The 21,755-nt window shown below is 41.6% G+C and overlaps 1 protein-coding gene across 2 annotated transcripts; it reads left to right on the top strand.

Annotated features, from left to right (window-relative positions):
• The first annotated feature begins 13,722 nt into the window (after positions 1 to 13,722).
• Positions 13,723 to 20,673, top strand: LOC143324440 (high choriolytic enzyme 1-like). 2 transcript variants are annotated; one of them, XM_076736923.1, is made up of 2 exons: positions 13,723 to 13,741; positions 19,904 to 20,673. In XM_076736923.1, the coding sequence occupies exons 1-2, from the start codon at positions 13,723 to 13,725 to the stop codon at positions 20,671 to 20,673; spliced, it is 789 nt and encodes a 262-aa protein (XP_076593038.1). The 2 variants fall into 2 exon arrangements, with proteins under 2 accessions (XP_076593038.1, XP_076593047.1); XM_076736932.1 differs by lacking the exon at positions 13,723 to 13,741 and having other exon boundaries at positions 19,888 to 20,673.
• Positions 20,674 to 21,755: the final 1,082 nt, after the last annotated feature.

Genomic DNA, 21,755 nt, shown 5'->3' with positions numbered 1-21,755 from the left:
TACGTGCACATCAAGACTTATTTGAAGGTGCTTTATTTGAAGACCTGCAGGAGGAAAACATGTAACTTCTCCCCTGCGGTTATGCTACACTGGGCTTGATCAGGTACGTAGTTAAACAACAGACACACGTTTAAAACGCCGACAAAGTGAACAACCGACAGCACACACACACACTGTTCAACCTGTTTTAATTTAAAGTAGATGGAGGTTTCAGATTTTGTTCTGCACCAAATGAATGCTTTGCATATTAATCACCATTTAAAAAGTGTATAAGAACAGTGCATCCAGCAGGAAAACACCCAAACATGAATAGTTCTTAAAGGGAGTTAGACAAATGGTGATAGCAACCTCCAGCTAGTGTCGTTTTCAGCTATGTTAAGCCAGTTTAACTAAATATTACTACTTAACACTCACTTAACATCTCTCAACAAACGTGCTTTTTGCTGCTGAGGAGATATTCATTCATGAAGATGGTTAAACCCTGCATAAAACAAGTGAGCAGAATGAAAATGGAATTATAATCGTGTCTGTGTTGCCAGATTGAGGAGGACAGAGAGGATTAAAGCAGCTTCTTTGCTTCTTAGTGGACAGAGAGCTAATGAGGGGCCCCTGAGTGCTCTGTCACAACAGTTTACCCTGAGGAGGATGAAGCTGGGCGCTCGACGGCCCCTGGGTGTTCTGGGCCAAAGGGCCAACATAAAACAATGGACTATTTTCCCACACACGTACAGGTCCAACAGAAGAAAATGACAAGGAGTGGGTTTACGCTGAGTGCAATGGAGGAGGAAGACCAGAGCAGTCCAGGCTGAGGCTGAGCGAGGAGGAGGAGGAATATCAGCACTGTTGCTCCGCCGCGTTTGCATTCGCTTCCGTATGTGCGTCACTTTTCTAAGATTGGTCCGAGTCATAAATAAGAGAGCGCCGCGTCTGTGCTGTTTGAGGGGAGCTGAGGCTGGATCATTACGCAACACGCTTTGGACTTAGCCAATCAGCTTCCAGGCTTCAAAGTGTCTGGCCAATCAGATCGCCAGCTTTAGAAAATTTAATATTAATCACGTCAAGTGAGGACTGACAATTCAGCCCAGAGGCTCGAGCCCACAGGAAGCTAACCATCACATTATATTCCTCAGATAAAATCAGATTCACGTGATAAAGCTCCACCCAAATGTTCTTCTTGATGAAATCCAGCTTGTTTACGATGCAAGTCAACCTTTTTGTGCTAATTTACCTGACTAGAGCAGTCACTAGAATTTCATGAAAAAATATTGTAACCTTGTTTTATGATGGAGACACGTCTGGGAAAAAATTGGAAAACGGTGACACGGTGTTAAAAACAAGTAAAATGACCTTTACCCGGTTGACTAGTTGTACCTGATTTCAGAAAAATAATATTCTCGGCATGAAACGACGGGATGACGCCCCTGTGTGTGGTCAGTGGGAGTTGTTCAGCTGGATCACAGCTTTCCAGCTGTTGGTGTGAACTGCAGACGGAAGCAGGGGCCACACTGGAGCCACGTGGCTTTTTCTGATATTTCACCTTTCTCAAGATTTGACTTTTACAGCAGAGCTGCCAAATAAAATCAGCCAGTCGGTATAATTATGACTGAATGCTAATAAGTGAAATAGACTATTTAGTGTGGTTACTGGGCCGTGGCTGCTCTGCTGTGGGCCTCCCAGTTTATGTGATGGGAAACAGCTGCTGACTGCGGCTTCTCAAGCCGTTTCAATGGCATGCTCTAAACCAATAATTATCACTCTCAAATCTATGATGATGCCCAACTGGCTCCCAATCCATCCCAAAATCTCATTTCAACAACACTGTGCTGCCCGTATATCTTTTTTAATGCTGAGAAATAATTTCACTGTAATAAAAATCGTGATTATCGAAATCCAGAAGCTTTTGGAAGAAAAGAGGTGTGATATAATTACTGGATTGAAGTGAAACAGGACAGCAGAAAGCGGCTCAGTCTCACTGTGGGTCGTCAGGAAAAGGAGGAAAAGTCCGTTTGTGAAGCTCTCTTGAACAGCGAAAGAGGAAAAAGCTCAGTTGAATTTTTCTGTGGAAATCAGTGGAGAAATGATGGAAATCCTCACTGTCGTTGTCCTGTCTGTTGTGGTGCCGTTTTGTGTTTTCCGTGTTTCACTGGTGTGATTGGCTCTTTGTGGAAGCGAATGTAATAAATAAGCGCTGATGATTTGAGAGGAGCTCCGCTCCCGAATAAACTGCTGAATCGCTGTTGTGGATGAAATATTTCATGCTTTAAATACAGTCTACTAAATATTTAAAACCAACGACGAGTCAGTTTATTCTATACTTTAGAGGAGTTTGACATTCTTGACTGAGTGAGTTACTGCGTCTGTTTTCAAGGTTTCAGTAGAAAACCTGAATAAAGCTCCTGCTCCGACATGTTCCACAGAAACAGCTTTATTCCTCCTTCTCACCCCAAAACTCGGCATTTTTCATCTTTGTCTTTTTTAATTCCCTGATTTTTTATTTTTTGTGTTTTTTTTTCAACACGTTTATCTCAACTTTCTATTAAGAAAAGCAAGTCTGCATAAACAAAGGTCGTGTTTTCATAATGACGCGCATTCAGACCGCATCTCAAAACATAATTCGGTATGTTCACCAACTGTTAGCCTGACAACAAAGCGCAATGGGGGGAATTAATAAAAAAAAAATAAAATAAAATAAAAGCAGCATTAGTTTCAGAGTGGGAAACAACAGACCAGTAAAAACGGAGCAGTAAAAAAAAAATGACAATAAAAAATCTTACAGCTTCTGGGACGAAATAAAACACTCATGGTATTTTATCCCTTGATATTTATACAACAAAAAGTATTTTTGATGACACACCTTTTATAAAATGTGTCCTAGTCTTTCATTTTATTTTTTACAGTTTTGGATCTCTTCACATTTATCTATTTATTTATTTATTTACTGGCTGACTGACCGACTTTTTTTAGGTAGTTATTATTATTTTATTGTTATGAATGTAAAGTTTTATAATATAGTCCTGAACTTTGTCCTATTCAGGGAATAGTTACATACAATGATACTTATTGTACAGTAGCTCGACCTAACGCCTTTAATCAGACCATAGACTGAAGCTAAAACAACCAAAATCCTCTTTTCCCAATAACACATCAAGTCATATTTTGCCAGGAGGTTTTTATTACCAGCCTACATGAGCTTACAGAGGACCCACATTAAATACTGCAGAAGTTCATAAAAGTTCACTGCAGTTGCTCTGATGTCCCTGAGCCACTTCCTTGATTTGAATGTGGCATTATGATGAGATAAATTTACATTCAGGAGAAGCAAAAGCACTTTCATCGTTGAAATGAAGCTCCATCTGTCTGCAAGCTGGCATTAAACGCAGGCTATCTGAAAACCAATTTCACATTTTGTGCAGGAATCGTGTTCAAAAGCAATAAATCTGGGGCACATTTAACACAGAAACCTCATCAGATCAAAGAAAAACCTTCTTTAATCTTTTACAGGTGATCAATAGCTCCACTTAATAATACTTAGTCCATTTTTGCCATTTCATTACGTACTGGAAATACATTACATGGTGTCAAATCTGTGTGTGTCGTTCCCCTGTCATATGTTTTGTCATCTATCATCCTTCTTACCATCTATCTATCTATCTATCTATGGACAAATCGAAGCTGCTGGGAAAAGAGAACAGGGTCTTTCCTTCTTCCTTTATTTCTCCTCCTTGTCCCTGAATTGCCCTTTTAATCCTGTATGTGTCTGACTGACATCACGCCACTCTGGCTCCCTGCTCTGATGTCTTCAAGCTGACGGTGTGAATCAAGAGGTTCCCCTCGGCTCCTTCCAGTGACCCTTGACCAGGGGCCGCCCTTTCCCTGACGCTGGCTGAAGAGAAGGGGGATATGATAGTGGGATGCTCAGGCACGATGAGCTGCAGCCTCAGGCCACCAAACTCTGATACAGCCGCTTAATCTAATGCCATTTATCAAAACTTGAACACCTAAAGACTGAAAATGATTAATAATCACAGAGCAATCATCCTCAAAGGAACTTTGATGTCAGACGCTACATAACAAGATTCAGTTTTCATTTTGTCCAAAATTTGGCGTTCATTTTGTGAAAAATGCACATTTCCACTGAGGGAGGCTCAGCTACAGCGAGTGCCACGCCTCAGCGAGCCCATCTGATGCTCGTGGAGACAAATTCTTAAAAGCAGTGAATGTGGGAGGAAGCCTGTCTGCCGAGGAGCCCCCTCGTAAAACATTTCAGGGACCAAGGAAGGGAAAAAAACGCACCAATCAACTCAAGGACTGTACAAAGATTGGTCTGTCGTTGCTAAGAGACAGATACAGAATAACCTCCATGAGAAACATGACCATGACCCTTCCTCCTCCTCCTCCTCCTCCCAAACAGTCTCTCCCTCTCCTACCCAATTACTACAGAACATTAAAGCCCACCTCTGTCACATTAAAGCTGAAAAGCAGGGAGGGTGGAGGGGGGGCTGGGGGCTGGGGTTTGTTTCAGTAGCAGTGAGAAGCTGCACAGAAGAGTTCAGATTATTCCTTAAAGCAAAAACCACTTTATTAATTTTATTTTATCTCTTTACTTGAGAGAATGAGGATGGCTTGGGTGCAGCAGACATGGAGAGTTGATGTGGGCGCTTTTTATGCAGGCTGGTGGATGGGCGGAGTTTGGGATGGATAAGAAGAGGGTGGGGGTGGGCAGAGGGAATCTGTCAGACGAATGAGAAGATGAAGATTTGACAGAGAGGTGACAGAGAGTTCAGCTTATACGAGGCCTGTCGATTAGTGTGTTTGCGGCTGACAGGTGGAATCCCAGGGGCGCGTCTGTCACTGCGTCTGCTGCCAGGCCCGGCTGCACCACCTCCACCACCACCACCACAACCATCACCACGGGAGACACCCATGGGCGGGGATATGCTACAGACGCCGAGGCACCTCATTGGCCCGACACGGCAGCCCGGCCTCCCAGTCAGAGCCTAGATTAAAGCTTTATTGTGCACAGAAAGCAGGGCGAAAGTCATGTTAATCCCCCACTAATACATTGCTATCAGTGATCTGTTTTTACGACACGATCGAAACAAGCTTCCTGGAACGCGTATTAAGCTGACATGCGAAACAGTATTTTTTGTTTGTTTGTTTGTTAATACATACTTTTGCAGCCGTGCATGTGACTCTGAAAAGCACGGTGCTGAGAGGGCCTCTGCTGTTGCTAAGAGCCATTAAGATGCAAATCTTTCTTTTTGAAAAGTTTTTTTTTTTTATGAAAAGGCAACTGGGGCAAAAGGAAAAATCATACTGGGATGAAGAGAATCATGGCAGCACTGAAATCAGACACTATGGCAAAGTACAGATCAGACCAGAGACAAAAGTAGGCCACACTAACGCCTCCGTGGATGTCGTAAATATCCGGGTTTCAAATGAAATGGCAGTTGCTCACAATGTGCACGATGCAGTGGGACTGTCGAAGGGTAGCTCTGACATTTAAAGCGATCAGTGTTGTTTCACATCATCACAGGCAGTAAACTGAGTCCAGTTTAAAACAAAGCTGCTGTTACATAGAAAACAAGGTCCTGGCACATCAGTGTCTCTGCATGAGTGCGTTGGTGACACTGTCTTCCAGTGGTGGAAAAAGTGCATGTACTCAAGCACTAAACTTAAGTACAATTTTGAAGTACTTGTATCTTACTTGACTGTACCCATTTCATATAATACTCCATTACAATTCCAAGGCAAATATTGTACTTTTTACTCCACTACATTCATCTCTAGTCAGTAGCTGCTTTTCAAATGAAGATTTGATGTAAAAACATACGATAGGCTTATAAAATACAGTGATTTGACAGACAGTGGTCCTCTGAACGTCTCCCATGGTTTCATTTAATTAATTGTTTGAGTAGCCAAATTATTCAAAACTTCACAACAGGTTTTTCTTATTATTTATTAAATGTTAATTTAACCACCGTTTTTGTGGGAGCCCTAGCCAAGATAGCAGCAAGACAAATAAATGCAAATATTAAAGACTTCATTAGATTAGATTGGAAAAAAAGTCCAAAATAAATAAATAAATAAATTACAGATTGGGTATTAGAAGTGTTTTCATCTCTCCTGCCACATCTTGTGATCCCTCAGATTGGGACTGGGCCTGACCCCTACAGATCCGGCACCACTGGCCTAAACTACAACGCTGATTCCCAAAAAATTGGTACACTGTGTAAAATGTAAATAAAAAGAGAATACAGTCATTTGCAAACATTAAATTTTTTACGTTTTTTATAAAGTGTTCCTGAGTCCATGTAGTAATCTTCTTTATCCAATCATGTGTTCACAAAGTGGTGAACGTCCCTCCATCCTCACTAGTGAGCGACTGAGTCTTTCCTGGATGCTCCTTTCATACCCAACCATGATACTATCACCTGTTACCAATCAACCTGTTTACCTGTGGAATGTTCCAAACAGGTGTTTCTGGAGCATTCCACTTCTTTCCCAGTCTTCAGTTGCTCCTGTCCCAACTTATTTGAAACGTGTTGCTGCATCAAATTCAGAATAAGCAGATATTTACAAAGTCAATATGAGTATATGTCAAAAAGGATTAGCAAACGATCAATATTTACATTTTAGCCATTCGGAATCTGGCTTGTTCCTAGCAGCATACGCAATAAGCTCTACCTCAACCAGCCACAACAGTTGAATGCTTCATGCAGATTAATGCCTCAGTTTTAACAATCTAACAGTGCAATATACATTTATAATAATCCTTCAGTCACATGGACCATTTGTCTGCAGAATGGAAATTGGGATGAGGGTGAGATGGTTTGGTTATCAAGGGAGAAATGATGTGTATTACAGCGTGACGTAACAGTCCTTCAGCATAAACTACTGCTGTGGTTTATTCAAGTTAACTGTCAGTATACTCATACTAAAACTCAACTTTAACTGAGTCAGAAACTCCCAAAATGTTGACCCTTTGCATATATCATGCAGACTTAAAGCTGTCACATTAAAATCTGATCTTTACAGGAGCAGCTATTTCCATATAACTGAACAGTGAAGTATTTTGACAAACACTGCCTCCTTTATTCATCCAGATTCCATCACAATGGTGACATTAAGAGCAGCAACATGTCCTTTTCAAAAACTCAGTAAGTCTCCAACAAGTTATACTGACTACCGACAAAAAAAAGACAATGTCCCAGCTGGCTGTTTGTAACCTTCCTGTGGTGACAAAGTTAGGAGAGTTCCAACAGTACACTCATTCTTTTTTTCCTGCAAATATAATATTATTTTAAGAATCAAGAAAAAACCCAAACAGGGTAAAGCTCTGCTGCTGTGAGGACAAACAGAAGCCAGTCGATGTTATGAAAAAGAAGTCCAGATATCCTGAGGGAATGTTGAGACAATCAAATAAACATGTGATTGTCAGGGGACAGTGATGCATGGAGACATTTGTGGAGATGATGTGAAACGTGTCACTGCGCTGATAACACAGGGGATTTCTAGTGTACATGTTTCTCCAGTGTTTGCTGATGCCCATCGTGTAGCATTGTTCCTAACAAAGACACAAAGCCTTTGATTTCCTTCTTAGCGCTTCTTAATCATCAGTGATCATTCACGGGTCACAGGAATATTGTCTGTGTGCTGCGACCTTTGACCTCTTGATCTCCTGAGTGCTGCTTGTTTGTAATCTTGCTGATGGAGGATATTGGATGACAGTGTCAGGAGAATCACTGAAATTCCTCAAGTTGAACCTGCTAAAATTCAAAAGTTGTCAGTTTTATTTTTTAAATGTCTTTCTCTGATCTCTTTTTTAAGGACTATGGCTTTGGTTCTGAGATGCGTGGAATGGGGGTTGGGGCTCTGGGTACGTGGGGGTCGCAAGCAGCAAGCAGAAAATGTGTTGATCTTAAAGCAATAGATAACACAGGGGAAACCCTGAAAGTGTAGAAAACAGATACAGCTTAAGTTTGCGATGGTAGCGTGTCGTCACCTCGGCCGGTCTCTGACGCTTCATAAAAAACAAAAGACACTGAGTGAATCCAGCTCACTTGGAGACTCTTCTGAGTTTTGATCATGAGAGATTCCCACCGTTCTGTTTTGACTTTGAGTCAGTGGTTCAGATTGTCCTTCTGCAGACAGCATGGTCACAGATATCATGGCTCATTCCTCCATTCACATTCTATCTTATAATCCATCATGGTGTGTATGGAACCTGTGTTCGCTTTGATCAAACTTCCTCTTTTTATCAGTACTTCATTGATTTCTGCAGCCTCTCATTGGATGGGACAAGACCTCATACTCAGATTGGATGAATGAGGATTGTAAAATGTAGACAAAGCCTTTTTTTAAACAGACATCTCTTGCTATTAAGTTACCCAAAAATGATCCCTTATGTTTCTCTCACTTGTCAATTTATCCAGGCATCATTAGGGACATGCATATCCATTTATGAACAATTTTGAACGTGTACACCAAATGTAATAACAAGCAAATGGACCAAAACAGCCTGAATGATCCTGGTTTCCTTCTGGAAATCTTAAGACGTCACCTGACACATACAGAGGTTTCATCGTGAGTGACCACACTGATGTCAGACTGTTATTTGGGTACACTGGAAGAGTCTACAGTGTGTTCTTGGAGATGGGACTCTCCTCACTGCTGCAGCTAGTTATTTATGGATTTGCACCGGAAATTCTTGTTTAGTGCAGCCTCAAGGTGGAAGCATAAGGGTCACTTCAGTGACGGAGGTGAATCAGCTCAGAGCTCAGACTTCATCTCCAGATGAGTCTGTTGAACTGATTTCTAATAATATGAGTTCACAAACATGACATTAGCTTTATTTAGAGTGCTGTCGGAGTAACTTTAACCACAGCATTAACAGCATAAAGCAAAGGACATATGACAAGCTTTCATTTTACTTTTAAAAAAGTGGAAAAGCCAAGAGAGATCAGGGTCTTTCTACAAGGTTTTCATACAATAGTTTGTGTTTACAGAGCAGTTTGAGTGGCTTTTTCTCACCATCTCACTGTCTAAGTGATGTAATATAAAAGCATACTTACAATATTTCATTTAATAGTGTAAATAAAGTATATGATGCTGTCAAAAAGTCCCCAAACAGTCCATGCTGTCAAACAAATGGAGGAAATGAATCTTAATCCAAAAACTAGCAGTTTTGCATTGGTTGCGTGCAAAGAGAGTCTCTCCATTTAGATGTGTTATGTAATAGGAGGCTGTAATCTGTTATATAATACCAGAGTAAGTCAAATGTACTGTACTTAAATTGGTGGGTACCAGGATTTGTTTTTATCTCACAGGCAGAATTGTTTGTTCTCTTTAACATCTGTAAGATAACAAAAATTAAAATTACCGTGAAATATTGCTTACACAATGTTTAATTAATCCTTTACAGTCTGGTTTTTGCTTCCACAGCTGTAGCAGAGGACATGGGGTGAGATATGGGTCCTGATGGTTCGACTTTATTTTGAGACAATTCTCACCAGGATGTTGCGATCAAAGGCAAAAATGCCCCAAAAATAATTGTTGTAAAAAAGATGTCAAAGTTGTCAGTAAACAAAATCTTGCCTCTGATTTTTAGAAATATGTTTTCATCTCACTGCTCTGTGTGTTAAACCTTCACAGACCGTGTTCTTCTCAGAAAGGCGTCTCTTCTCTGGTCATATGTGAATGAATGTATTTCAGAGGAAACAACAGACTCATGATATTACAGAATATTTGTAGCTCAGAATGTGGTTTGGATCGAGAACATTGATTTAAGAATAAAGCAGAATGTATATCTGCAGCTTTGTAACCAAAAGACGGAAAAATGTTATCAGCCGCTAAATATTTGCTTCATCAGGATGAGTTTTTTCACTTCTGTCACCCTCCATCAGTCTTTTCTTCTCACCTTGTGGCACTGACACACTAACCCAGTGACACACATACAGGACACAGGCATGGAGGCCGAGTGATGCAGTGAGCTCACAGAACATACCATTTATTATTGACAGATAATGTAGCTCATGGCAAAGCTGTTTTTGACCTCAGTCATGACCAAACTAGCGTTCTTTTTTTTTTTTTTTTTAAATTATTTGAGCTGCTATTGTCAAAGACAAACTGAAAAAGGGAAACGGGGCCCTTCTTGTGTTTACTGGAGGGTAAAGAACTGTGAAAGAAATGGTATAAGTTCAACTGATGGATTTTAGGGATAAACTAACATTAATTTCACTAATTTTAAATTTACTTTAACGCAATTTATTGATACAGGCCTGAAACTGCCAATTTTCATTGTTGATTAATCTGCCATATTTTTTTTTTCTTTAAAATGTCAGAAATTGCTGAAAGTGCCCCCAAAAAACCCAAAGACATTCAGTCTGTTGTCATATATGACAAAGAAAATCGAAATGGGTTGATTTAATTAATCAATTATCAAAATTCTTGTTGATTAGTTTTGTTGCTCGACTAATCGATCATCAGTAAGCTGTCAGCAAACTCTCAGCTTGATGTTCTTGTATATGGAAAAGTTGCAGATCATCGCTGGGATCGCTTCTTACATGATTCCATTAAACAGCTCCACAAAACTGATGCTTTTATGTATTACATTTGGTTAGTTTGCAAAATGAAGACGAAGCAGCTGAAAAGAGTCCTAATTTTGTGTCTTACACAAGAGGAAAAAAAGGAGGTGAGAGGAGAAGGAAGAGAAGCTCTCACACTGCAGATGGCCTGTCAGCTCCATTCAAACACCAAAACACAAACCAGTGCTTTTTCTTTCACCTGCATGCTGCTCTGATGATGAAATTTTGACTTCATCCACAGAAACTTCATGAATAAATGTTTCTTCTTCACACTGAGTCAGCGGGGAGAGGTCATTTCATCCTCATCAGACTGAATCACATTCTGTCATGAAAGGTTTGAACTGTTTGCTGCTTCTCTCTGCTGAGGATATTTTTGGCTCTCCGACGTGGCAATCACAGAGATGCACAGAGAAAGAGAGCGAGGGAGAGAGAGTGATGGCTGTCAGAGGGAGAGAGAAACTCACAGAACTCCCCCGGCAGGCAGTGTGTGAGATCTGGGGCCCTGGGGCCCTTTGGATGGCTCACGCTGAATGGGTGCCTTGGCGAGGTGACCAGGCTCATTGAGAACAGGTTACGAGGGGAAGGGAATGCTTTTGCTCTGCGTTTGGCCCCCTGACCCACTGTCCAACGTCTGCCTTGGCAGCTTTGAAACCCAACATATTTATTTGCAGCGTTCTGAAGAGAGAGGGTGGAGCGGCTGTCAGAATAAAGTCATCGTCCTGCTGACAGCTTCATCTGCTGTTGAAGGGCAGCTATGACAGGCGCACAATGTCGCTGCGTCGGCCAGCCCTGGGCGAAGGACTGTCATATGTGGACATGCTGGGAATCTAGCAACGGTTTCCCCTCCCTCCCCTCTCCCTTGATACACCAAAATTATTTCTTTGGCCCTGTTGGAAATGTTTTTCATCTCCATGTACAAGGATGTCAACTGGGTAACATGTGGGAACTCTGCAACGCTTTGCGTCAGTGCATGGATGTTGATTTTGTTGTTTTTCTCATGGTCTTATTGTGTGTGAGAGGACAGATTAAACCGAAATGTATTTCTAAGGTCTGTCTAAATATACATACAAATAGATTTAAGAAAGACGAGACAAGGTTCTCCTCTGTAACAACTCTATACATACAGCAGATGTTTGTTTTTTCGGATGGATACCAGATTTACTGTTGAGGGAAGAAGAATTAGTTTTCTTTTTTGTTTTTTTTTTCTTAATCGTACTTGTGTCTATTACTACAAGAAACACCACCCTCTCTGCAGCCAATCGAAAAAGCACAAGCTGGCAGCAGTGGGCTGTCCACTGTAATTCCACCATGAGAATGTTCTGATTGACAAGTTTCTCATTATTCTATTATTCTATTCTATAAAAATATGTGATCTGTACCCCAACATTTCACATCCATATGTTTTATAATCACATTAGTCTTCTTACTGTACTCCTGCAGCGGCGAGGAGGTTAATTTTGAAATGTAATACTTTAACGGTACATAAATAGCATATTTTTTATTCATTTTTTATTGCTTTTCTACAAATGTTTTAAACTGGGCAATGAAGCTTAAAAGCTTTAAAAACATAAATTTATCAGGCAGTGTGAACCTCCCAACTGTATTCAGCACTGATTATGCTTGATTGGCAGCAGAGAGGAGGTGCCATTTCAAACAAGAGAACCAATCAAAAACAATGCTCAATATCTGAGCACATGCTGCTCAATGAAGAAAGCCTGTCCACACAACAGCTCCTTGTAAACCATCCTACCGCTGAAGGTGTTGCACCCAATGGCTTTTCTGACCTGCGCTGTCCAGAAATATGCCAGAAGAAGGCATTCCTACACAGAGCAGCGGAACAACTGTTATTTTCTATGAGCTTTTTACCCAAAAGAGTATATTTAGATGTAACCATCTAGTAATCACCAACATTTTGATTAGTAATTGTATTTTTTTTCTCTGTAGCTGTAACAGATTATAGTTATATTTACTTTGTAATTTAATTCCACAACACCGTTACATGCAACTAATTACTTCCCAACACCACAAACCTGTGAAATGCATCATAGCATGATTATTTTCATTTTAACTTTATAGGTTCCTCAGAATATCAGTGCTGTTAACACCATTTTCCAACACATTTGTTTGTTGTTTTGTTCCATAGTATATATCTATTGAAAACAAGTAGATAAATAAATAAATAAATAAATAAATAACAAAACAATGACTTGACTAAACTGACCAAACGACTGGCAAGATTAAGATGTAAAGAGAGATATAAATGACCTCTGTGTGCAGGCCCTGTCCAGGTAATTGCATTAGCGATGCTCTGGGTGGTGAAGCAGCGGTAGTGCGACCAGCTGGCGTCATGCTAATATGCACGGGGCACCAGCACCCTTTCCTATCAATAATTATCATCTGGTCATTATCTGAGCCATGCCACTGATGGGCATCCTGCAGCCCTCTCTGCAGCTCAGACAAAGAGGACGGAGCAGGTTTCAGCGCTGGAATGCTGCCCATGTATGAGGAGTTATTCATGCCACAGAGAAGCAGGGGCACCACAAATGGGAGTTTAGACTGAAATTACAGTGTATTTAAAAAAAGATAAAGTTAAATACATAAATAAGTGCTACTTCAGATTGAGTAGCACTTTAAATTTTAAGTGTTGACACATCCATCTTAGTCGCCCTTGATTAGTATCCTATTATGTCTTCTCAGTCATCGTGGTGGAGGTTGGGGGGGGGCTGGTCAGCACATCCAGGAATTTGGCCCTCCCAGGAGAAATCAGCATTACAGTTTTTTTGATCTTATATCTATTTTTTTGTTGTGATGTGTTGTTATCATTATTGTTGTTATTGGGTATATCTGGATATATACTTTATGTGCTTTATCCAAATGTTTCTTTTGTTGTCTGCTGTCTTGTAGCTTTAGTGTATGGAATATTATGTTTTATTGTTGGTTGAAAGTCTGAAAGAACTGGCTCTGTTTCTGATAATAAACCATCTGCTGTTGATCTGCTTGACTGGTTTTGAGTTGTGTGTAACAATGTGAGCGATGTCAACCTCCTTTTAAGTCAGTATGATGCTTCACATCAGCCAATGTCTGGCAGCCATGCTACAAGAATCAGCTACCGCTATCAGTTTTCTAGGTTCCATTAATGAAAGGGGAACTAACGTTGACGTTACCACCAAGCTAGCACCTGCAGCAGGGACATGTGCAGCTACCACCACCAGAGCCTGGTCACCACCAGCAGTGACCTCAGAGTCCGATGGCAGCTGTCCTCCTCCCAACCCTCATCGTGGAGAATTAAGCAATGTGAGTCCAGATGACCTCAGCGAGGATAAACTCAAACAGGTACTCCTACATAGTTTTAGAATGGGGTGGTTTTACACAACTTTAGCATATTTTGCCATTCTTTGAATTTTAAGTGCCATTGTTATACAGTAAATAAGCATACCGTCATGGTAACTTATAAATGTACATAATACCGGAATATTCAATAACATAACATTAAAAGTCCAAAAAAAGGACTTTTCATATTGTCAGGGTCCACCCTTAAAAACCTATAGCTATGCCATTATTTAGCCTACAGTAGCAGGTCTATAACAGACCTAGTGCATTAGTAGTGTGTCATGTTCTGTAACATTTACCAAACATTTCTTTTTTCATTAACAGCAGACAAACCAATGTCATCGTAATTTGTTACTTACTTGATTGATAGAAATGCACAGAATTTGATTTCATTTATTTATTTATTTTGCTTGAACAGTCTCTGTTTCTGTCATTGTTTCCCTTCACACTTTTGAAACCAAACCTCTGCCGTCAATCCAGGAAGTCCAGTTTGTGTAATAAATCCATGAGTTTGAAGGTTTATCGGATAACAGTTAAAAACACCATGAGGCAGGATTTTAGCTCTGAGAAGTTAGCTTAAGTGCAATTGTTTTATCCTTCATCTCTTTTTACACAGTTCAAGTTCAACAAAGTTCAAGCTAAACAAAAGTTAAGCCATGGTCAACTTCTTGGCAGGACCATTATTGACAGTCCTCTGCACTGCTGTAGTGCCATTGTAATGTCATTGAAATAAATAAAAACAAACTCTCTGTGCTTCCGGTCTGGCATAAGAGAGGAATGTTGCTGCGCTCCACGTGCTACCAAAAACTAGTTGGAAAATAAAAAATATACACACAAAGACAAGAGTCAACTGCGTCCAATTGTGGCATTAATTGCCCCCCATATTCCCCACAACATCGCCACTAAATCTCTCAGCACCGTCTCTACCATCAGCTCAAATTACCGTCAACCTCTAATTGATATGAACAATAACAGAAGAAAGCTTGTTAATGGTGAACATAATTGTCCCAGACAAAAGGCTAAACACAGCAAATCACACTTTACAGCAGGAGCGAGCAGAAGGCGACGTCTGGGCTGCAGCCAGTGAGCAGGGAGAGATATTTCACTGCAGATATCCATCTACCACCTGAATCACATTTCATTACTGGGTCACCCAATAAACAGAGCGGCGGACTCCAACAGCTCCCCTTTTACAGCCTGATACAAAACACGGTTTTGTTTCTGTTGGATATGAGAGTAAGCCTATATAATAAAGGCAACATAATGACCATGTATTTGTGCATATTATGAAAGCAAGGCAGTGTGTATAAGCATGCGTACAGGTAAACGCTCTTTACTTCAAGAAATATGTTCAAAATTAAGAACGGAAGTATACAAGAAAGGGAAATTATTGTCCTAAAATCCATTTTTGCTCATTTTTAAGGCTCTCCTGTGGAGTCTCTACCAGTGTGTTCCAGTGCTTTCCATTAGGTACATTGCATTCAGCGCTACAATAAATAACTCCAGCCTGTTGGAGATGTTAAATGAAGTGGACAAGGCTTAAATCCTCCACTGCGTTGATAACTGGCTCACCACTCTCTCTCTCTTTCTAACACACTGCTGTGAGGAGGAGGGTTAACTATCAGCTATAATGTGTAACTGAAGATCAGCCTCCCCCTCCGGCTTCACTCCTCACACCCCCCACCCCTCCTGCTGCACCCTCCTCCCCCACCCCATCCCTCCCTCCCCTCCCAGCATCCCCTGCTGCTGTTGTTGGGGTGGTCTCTGCTTCTGCTGTCACCAAGCCGCTGGTCTTTCAGCCGTCCTGCTCCCTTCCTCGTTTTTTTTTTTTTTTTTTTTTTTTGCCGCTCTCTTAGGCGTCACAAGATTACTGAAGCAGTGCTGACATCTCTATCAGCCTGACCTAACACTCTGCCCTTTTCCTCCCTCCCTCCCTCCCTCCCCTCTCCTCCCCCTGCACTCCAGGATCCATCACACTCCGGCCTGAGCCGCTCACCACTACACATAAAAAATAAAAGAGGAGAACAAAAACACAGACAGTACAGTAAGTAAGTTTTTCCTCCCCAGCAGACAGCACATGAAATAAACACCCTACTGCCTCCAGCACTTGATAGTAATTTAGATAAGCCCACTCTAAATCTCTCTTTCTCAACTCAGAGAGACATTTTCCAGAGGTATTTCCGGGGCATCCCAGTGGTTTAGTTGGCCAGTGTATCAACGGGCACATTTAACTCATATCATGCTCATTAAAAAGGTGGAGTTTCCCCAATTAAGGATTAATAAAGTATCAAATTACTACCCATTCATCCATTTTTTTAATCTGCTTTTAGCCATGCCAGCAGCATCTCTATGGATGGCAATGTTGTTCTGTCAGATGAAATATCTCAAGAACTATTGGATTGGCATGACATTTTATTAAGACATTCATGTTCCCAAGGGGATGGATCTGACTGACTTTGGCGAGCCCCTGATTTTTCCTCTAATGCCACCATGAGGCTGACATTTGTGGTGTTGTGTGAAATGGTCCAACAACTGCAGGATGGCTTGCCTTGAAATTTGGAACGCACATTCATGCCTCTGGTGCCATTTTCAAGTGCTATTTAGCAAATGTTAGCAAGCTGGTGAACATGGTAAACATTATACCTGTTAAACATTAGAATGTTAAGATTGTCATCAGTGTGTTCCCAGCAGTCGTTCAGGCAAGTCATTTGCATTTCAGTCTTTTAGAGTTTTCAAGAAAAATTAGATTATAATATGAATAGAAAGGTAAGAGCCAAAGCACAACTGTTTTAGAGTCTGCAGGGATTAAATGCAGTGCTGCATGAGGCTTCAAAAAGAGGCATTGTGAGAAACACCTTGTGGAGTTTTCCACGCATTTGAAAATATGGCCTACTTTCAGACCACCAGTGAGGCAGAGTGAAATAGATATAGGGACAGATGTAAAATTGTTTACAGAGCAGATTTTCTGCTCGAAGTAGAGACATGGAGCTAAATCAAAGAGCATGCCTTGTGATTTCATGCAGAGGATGAAGACATTCGTATAGCCTGATCGCTGCTGAGTCACTACAAACATTATTGACTGCTATCAACAACAGCAAAACTAATGCTTGGTCCATTAAGTCTAAAAAAATGCTATGATCTATACGCTGATGGTAGCAAAACTTTGACTGAAACGTGGCTGTTATTCTGTTTTATTGTGATTTTAGCTACATAAAATCGAAATGAGGCCACATATTTGCCCTTCAGACTTGTTATGCGTCCTTTTCAGACCACAGCCCCCTCAGTTACTGATGAACAGTCTGAAAAGTGCACCAAGGACAGCAATGTAGTGCACACTACTGTCCACACGAAAAGTGCATGTGTGCTGTGATGATGTTGATGCATATGAATGAAAAGAATATGAAATGCACACAAGTAAATATCCCTACAATAGATACAGTACATGCACATTCACTAGAACGGCGTGAGCTTCATCCCCATGGCAGCCAATAGAGGAGCAGCTGTTCAGCTGTCTTTAACATCGATCTGACTCCTGCCAAACACAAGGTCTGCATTTACAACTGCTATAAGTGCTGAACATGTAATTGTAGAGTGATAAGAGTGATATGTGGAGTCTTTTCGTCCTGATGTCTTGCAGAGCCCTGCTCCATGTACGACAGCATGTATGGCTCTATTATTAGTTGTCAGTATGTCTCTGCTGTGGCTTAAGAAAAACAAGTGCCTGTACTTTTATTGTTCAGGTTGAATGAAGTGATTCTAATACTGGTCTTTTCAGACATATGACCACTTTCTCTTTTCATAAGTTATATTGAATTTCCCCCACTGAATGCTGTCTTTGCTCGTCGGCTGCATTCATCCAATCACCCCCCAGTGTTAGCTTTTGAGATTTGTGAGGGGAATGATTTTCATCTGCAAACAAACTGCTGTTCTTGATAGAATTCCTCAGTCGGTCCAGCCTGAGTGTTGTTATTAAGCAACCTAAAATGACACAGTCTGCAGGGGGGCCTGCCAGTGGAAAGATGCTGTCCATTAGCTGTCAACAATGACCACTGGGTCTACCCTCCCATGGGACTGGCAAGCAAGGCATCGTCTCATCCTGAGTCTGGCTGAGAGATCACACAGGCCCCATTGTCTCAAGCAGCCTGGGGTCTTATTGTAGCAGCGTCTCTGGGAACGGACAAGCCTTCACGTCCAAGGTCTATTAAAGAATGGGCTTTCTCCTGGCTAAGGCCATGAAAACTGCAAGGGATGAATCTAGGGGAACACAGAGAGGCTACGGAGTAGATTTGGAATAGGGGCACCCCTCCTTAGACGAGTTTGGAGTCCTCATCCAGACCTCCCGCTCCCTCTCCCAGTGCTGACCTCCCTTCTCCACCTCTGTTTAATAATGCCTGGGCCTTGGTCATTATTTTGGGCAGATGGAGACGGGGGCAGGCAGTGAAAGGAGCTGGTGTCACTCCTGAGGAGAGGATGGTAGGGATGACAGAGAAGAAAAAGCGAATCAGAGAAAAGATCAAAAGCAGAAGCTCGCCTTTCACTCGCCTGAAAGCGCTAAAGAGGATAAGGAACGATCGGGCCTGGGGTCTCCTGTCCTCTCTGGCAATTAGACTCAGCTGATGGAGAGAAAGGCGTGAATGGCAGGGTTCAAGGCCCTCTCTAGGACTCACACAACGGGAAGGAGTTTTTTCCCCGACGCCTCCTTTATCTTCCTCTCCTTTCAGAGTGTCAGAAATGCAGCTGAAATATCTCTCCAAAAAGACAGCACAATCCCCAATGCCAAACCTTAATCACGGTGGCTGATGAGATTGAGGGGGGAGAGGGGTTTTGGGGTGGGGGGTGGGGGGTGGGGGGCATTTGAGAGAAAACACACATTCTTTTCACAATTCATCTTTACACTTTATATGAGGCCAGGATTCAAGGGAGGTGTAGTAGGTTTATATGTGATAATTAAATTGAACAAATTAGAGTCCATATTTTCACAAGAAAAGAGGACATATCACATCCTGGCTACATGGTTAAATACCAATAAACAACAATATCTCATTGTGTTTGAAAATGTATTACAGAGTGAAGCTGTAGATATCCGAACTAAAATTAAAATCATTTATGTGACTTTGCCCGTCAACTTTTAAATGAAGAAAACATGGGGAGAAGTAGAAAACTAGAAAAATGAAAGGTGCTAAAGTTGCATCACGGATACAGCAAACTAAATGTAAACAAGTTCAGTGAACATACAAAATAAATTAGCATTCATGCATCAGTAAACAAATGTTACTGGCGAACCTCATGAGTGTCTCTGATGGACAGACAGCCATGATGGTTTTCTACAATAGCTTGGACTGTTTCATACAATTTAGTATTCTCTCTTTTTTTTTTTTTTTTTTTTTTGACTACAGAGCCATCTCGGGCACGGCCACTGCAACATGTCCCACAGGAACCTATTAACATCCTCTACATATGCACGAGTTTCAATAGGCCGTCTATCATCCTCACAGAGGGACACACAGCTTTTGCTACAACTTCAACAGCTTGTCATAAAAGACGCACAGGGGATTTCAATTACACAGGTCATCAGAGAGTGAAGATCCAGTATTTGGGTCACACAAATTAAATTTTACATATATTCTTTGGTAAAGGTTGCTAAAAAGCCATTTGTAAAACAAAGAAAAATACAACCAGCTGAGCTTACTGTATCTAAGGATCAACGTGGCACACAAAGACGACAAAATGGACAGAGACTTTTGGGGAATTAGATGCTATGTTTAAAGAGTAGGTTTGTCTGTGGAGTCCACCCTTCAGATGTTTATTTAGGCCTAACAGTGTGGACCCCAACCCACAATCCTCCTGCAGACACACCTGTACAGGACAGTATAAAGACCCTGGACTGAAGTGAGTCAGACATCAAGCTTCACCGAGTCTCTCCACAGCAGCTCTCCACAGAAGCTCCACAGCCTCCACAGCCACCCTGAAGATGACTCCTTCTGTCGGCCTGCTGCTGCTCCTCCTGCTCGGCCTCTGTCAGGCACATCCTCTCCACGAGGAAGGAGGAGAAGAAGAAGTCCCAGACACCGTCGACATCTCCACCAGGATTCTGACCTCCAACAACGCCACCAATGAGATCCTGCTGGAAGGAGACCTGCTGGCTCCCAGAACCAGAAACGCCATGATGTGCTGGTCCCAGAGCTGCCTGTGGAGGAAAGCCTCCAACGGCTTGGTGATGATCCCCTTCACCATGAGCAGTGAGTTCACCGGCTGGGAGAGGCAGAAGATCGAATACGCCATGCAGGACTTCCACAGCAGGACCTGCCTCCGCTTCGTGCCCCGTCAGAACGAGTACGACTACATCAGCATCGAGAACAAAGCCGGATGTTTCTCCGCTCTGGGCAGAACGGGAGGCAGACAGGTGCTCTCTCTCAACAGGCAGGGCTGCCTCTACCACGGCATCATCCAGCACGAGATCAACCACGCTCTGGGCTTCCAGCACGAACAGACCAGGAGCGACCGCGACTACTACGTCAAGATCAACTGGGAGAACATCGACCCGCAGATGGCCTACAACTTCTACATGCAGTCCACCAACAACCTCAACACTCCCTACGACTATTCCTCCATCATGCACTATGGAAGAACAGCCTTCTCCATCCAGTACGGGAAGGACTCCATCACCCCCATCCCCGACCCCAACGTCCAGATCGGCCAGAGGCAGGGCATGTCCTACTGGGACATCATGAGGATCAACATGCTCTACGGCTGCTAAGGACACTGATTCTGATCTGACCCAGCAATCATTTCAATATTAAAAAAAAAAGTGAAAATGTTTGCAAACCCAGACGACAACAAGGTTTAGCATTAGTGAAATTCTTCTTTCAAGAAATGTTCACCAATGTTTATGTTGACATCAGGACTAAGAGCAACCACCCAATAGTCTTGTGCACAACATCGATTCAGATTAATGTTTTAATGTAAAATAATCAATTACAATATAATAATTATTGCATAATAACATGTATTGATCATAGTACACATGCGACTATATATGAATTCATTTAAAACATCATTCCATAGAAAGTCCAACAGTTTACACCCCGAAATACTGGAATACTTCAGTCTTGAATGCAGCATTATTCCTGTAATTAAGGTGAATTGTTGTTGAAGTTGCATATGAACACATAAAATCCTTCAGTGTTCTGCATTAATAAATAACTTACCGATAAATGTGAAAGAAGCTGTTGTCGTGTCAGCCATATTCTGAGACTGAGTTCTCTTCAAAAGGTGCAAGACTGAAATTTATAATGAGGATGGACGATAATTCAACGGAAATGTATCTATCTTATTCTGCAAACAGAACTTTGTGTACTACTGTATAACATTCAGGGTGGGAATTTATGCGCAGTAGTGTTTACATTTTTTCAAGTCTGGTTGTTCTGTGGTTTTGGTGCGACCTGCGTGTCAGTTCAACCAGTTTCACTCCAGAGGCTGTGCCATAGATCACCCGGGTCAATGAAATGTTGGCAAGGACATTGTCATTTAGGAAAACAAGTTTCTGCTGGAACATTCTTTAATAAGCAGAGAGCAGCATGTAGGATTATGTCAATGAATGTGTGAAACCTCTAGTACTGCACGTAATAAAATTTCTGCATACCTAATTTTTGCCTCTGCTGCTCATCTGTCTATTTCTATGTATGGAGCTAATGTTACTTGTGTAAATCAGTTCACACATTCATAGCCAAAATTGCAAACATGTATAATACAGAGCTCTGACGTACAAAATAAAACCTTGAGTCTTCTCCCCAGGTTTTCATTTAAAGGACAAGTCTGGAACTATTCTATGGATTTCAT

The sequence above is a fragment of the Chaetodon auriga genome, chromosome 1 (genome assembly GCF_051107435.1).
Source record: "Chaetodon auriga isolate fChaAug3 chromosome 1, fChaAug3.hap1, whole genome shotgun sequence".
In the NCBI taxonomy this organism is placed as follows: Eukaryota; Metazoa; Chordata; class Actinopteri; order Chaetodontiformes; family Chaetodontidae; genus Chaetodon; species Chaetodon auriga.
Note: the sequence above shows the minus strand (reverse complement) of the source record. Positions and strands in the feature narration are given on the sequence as shown.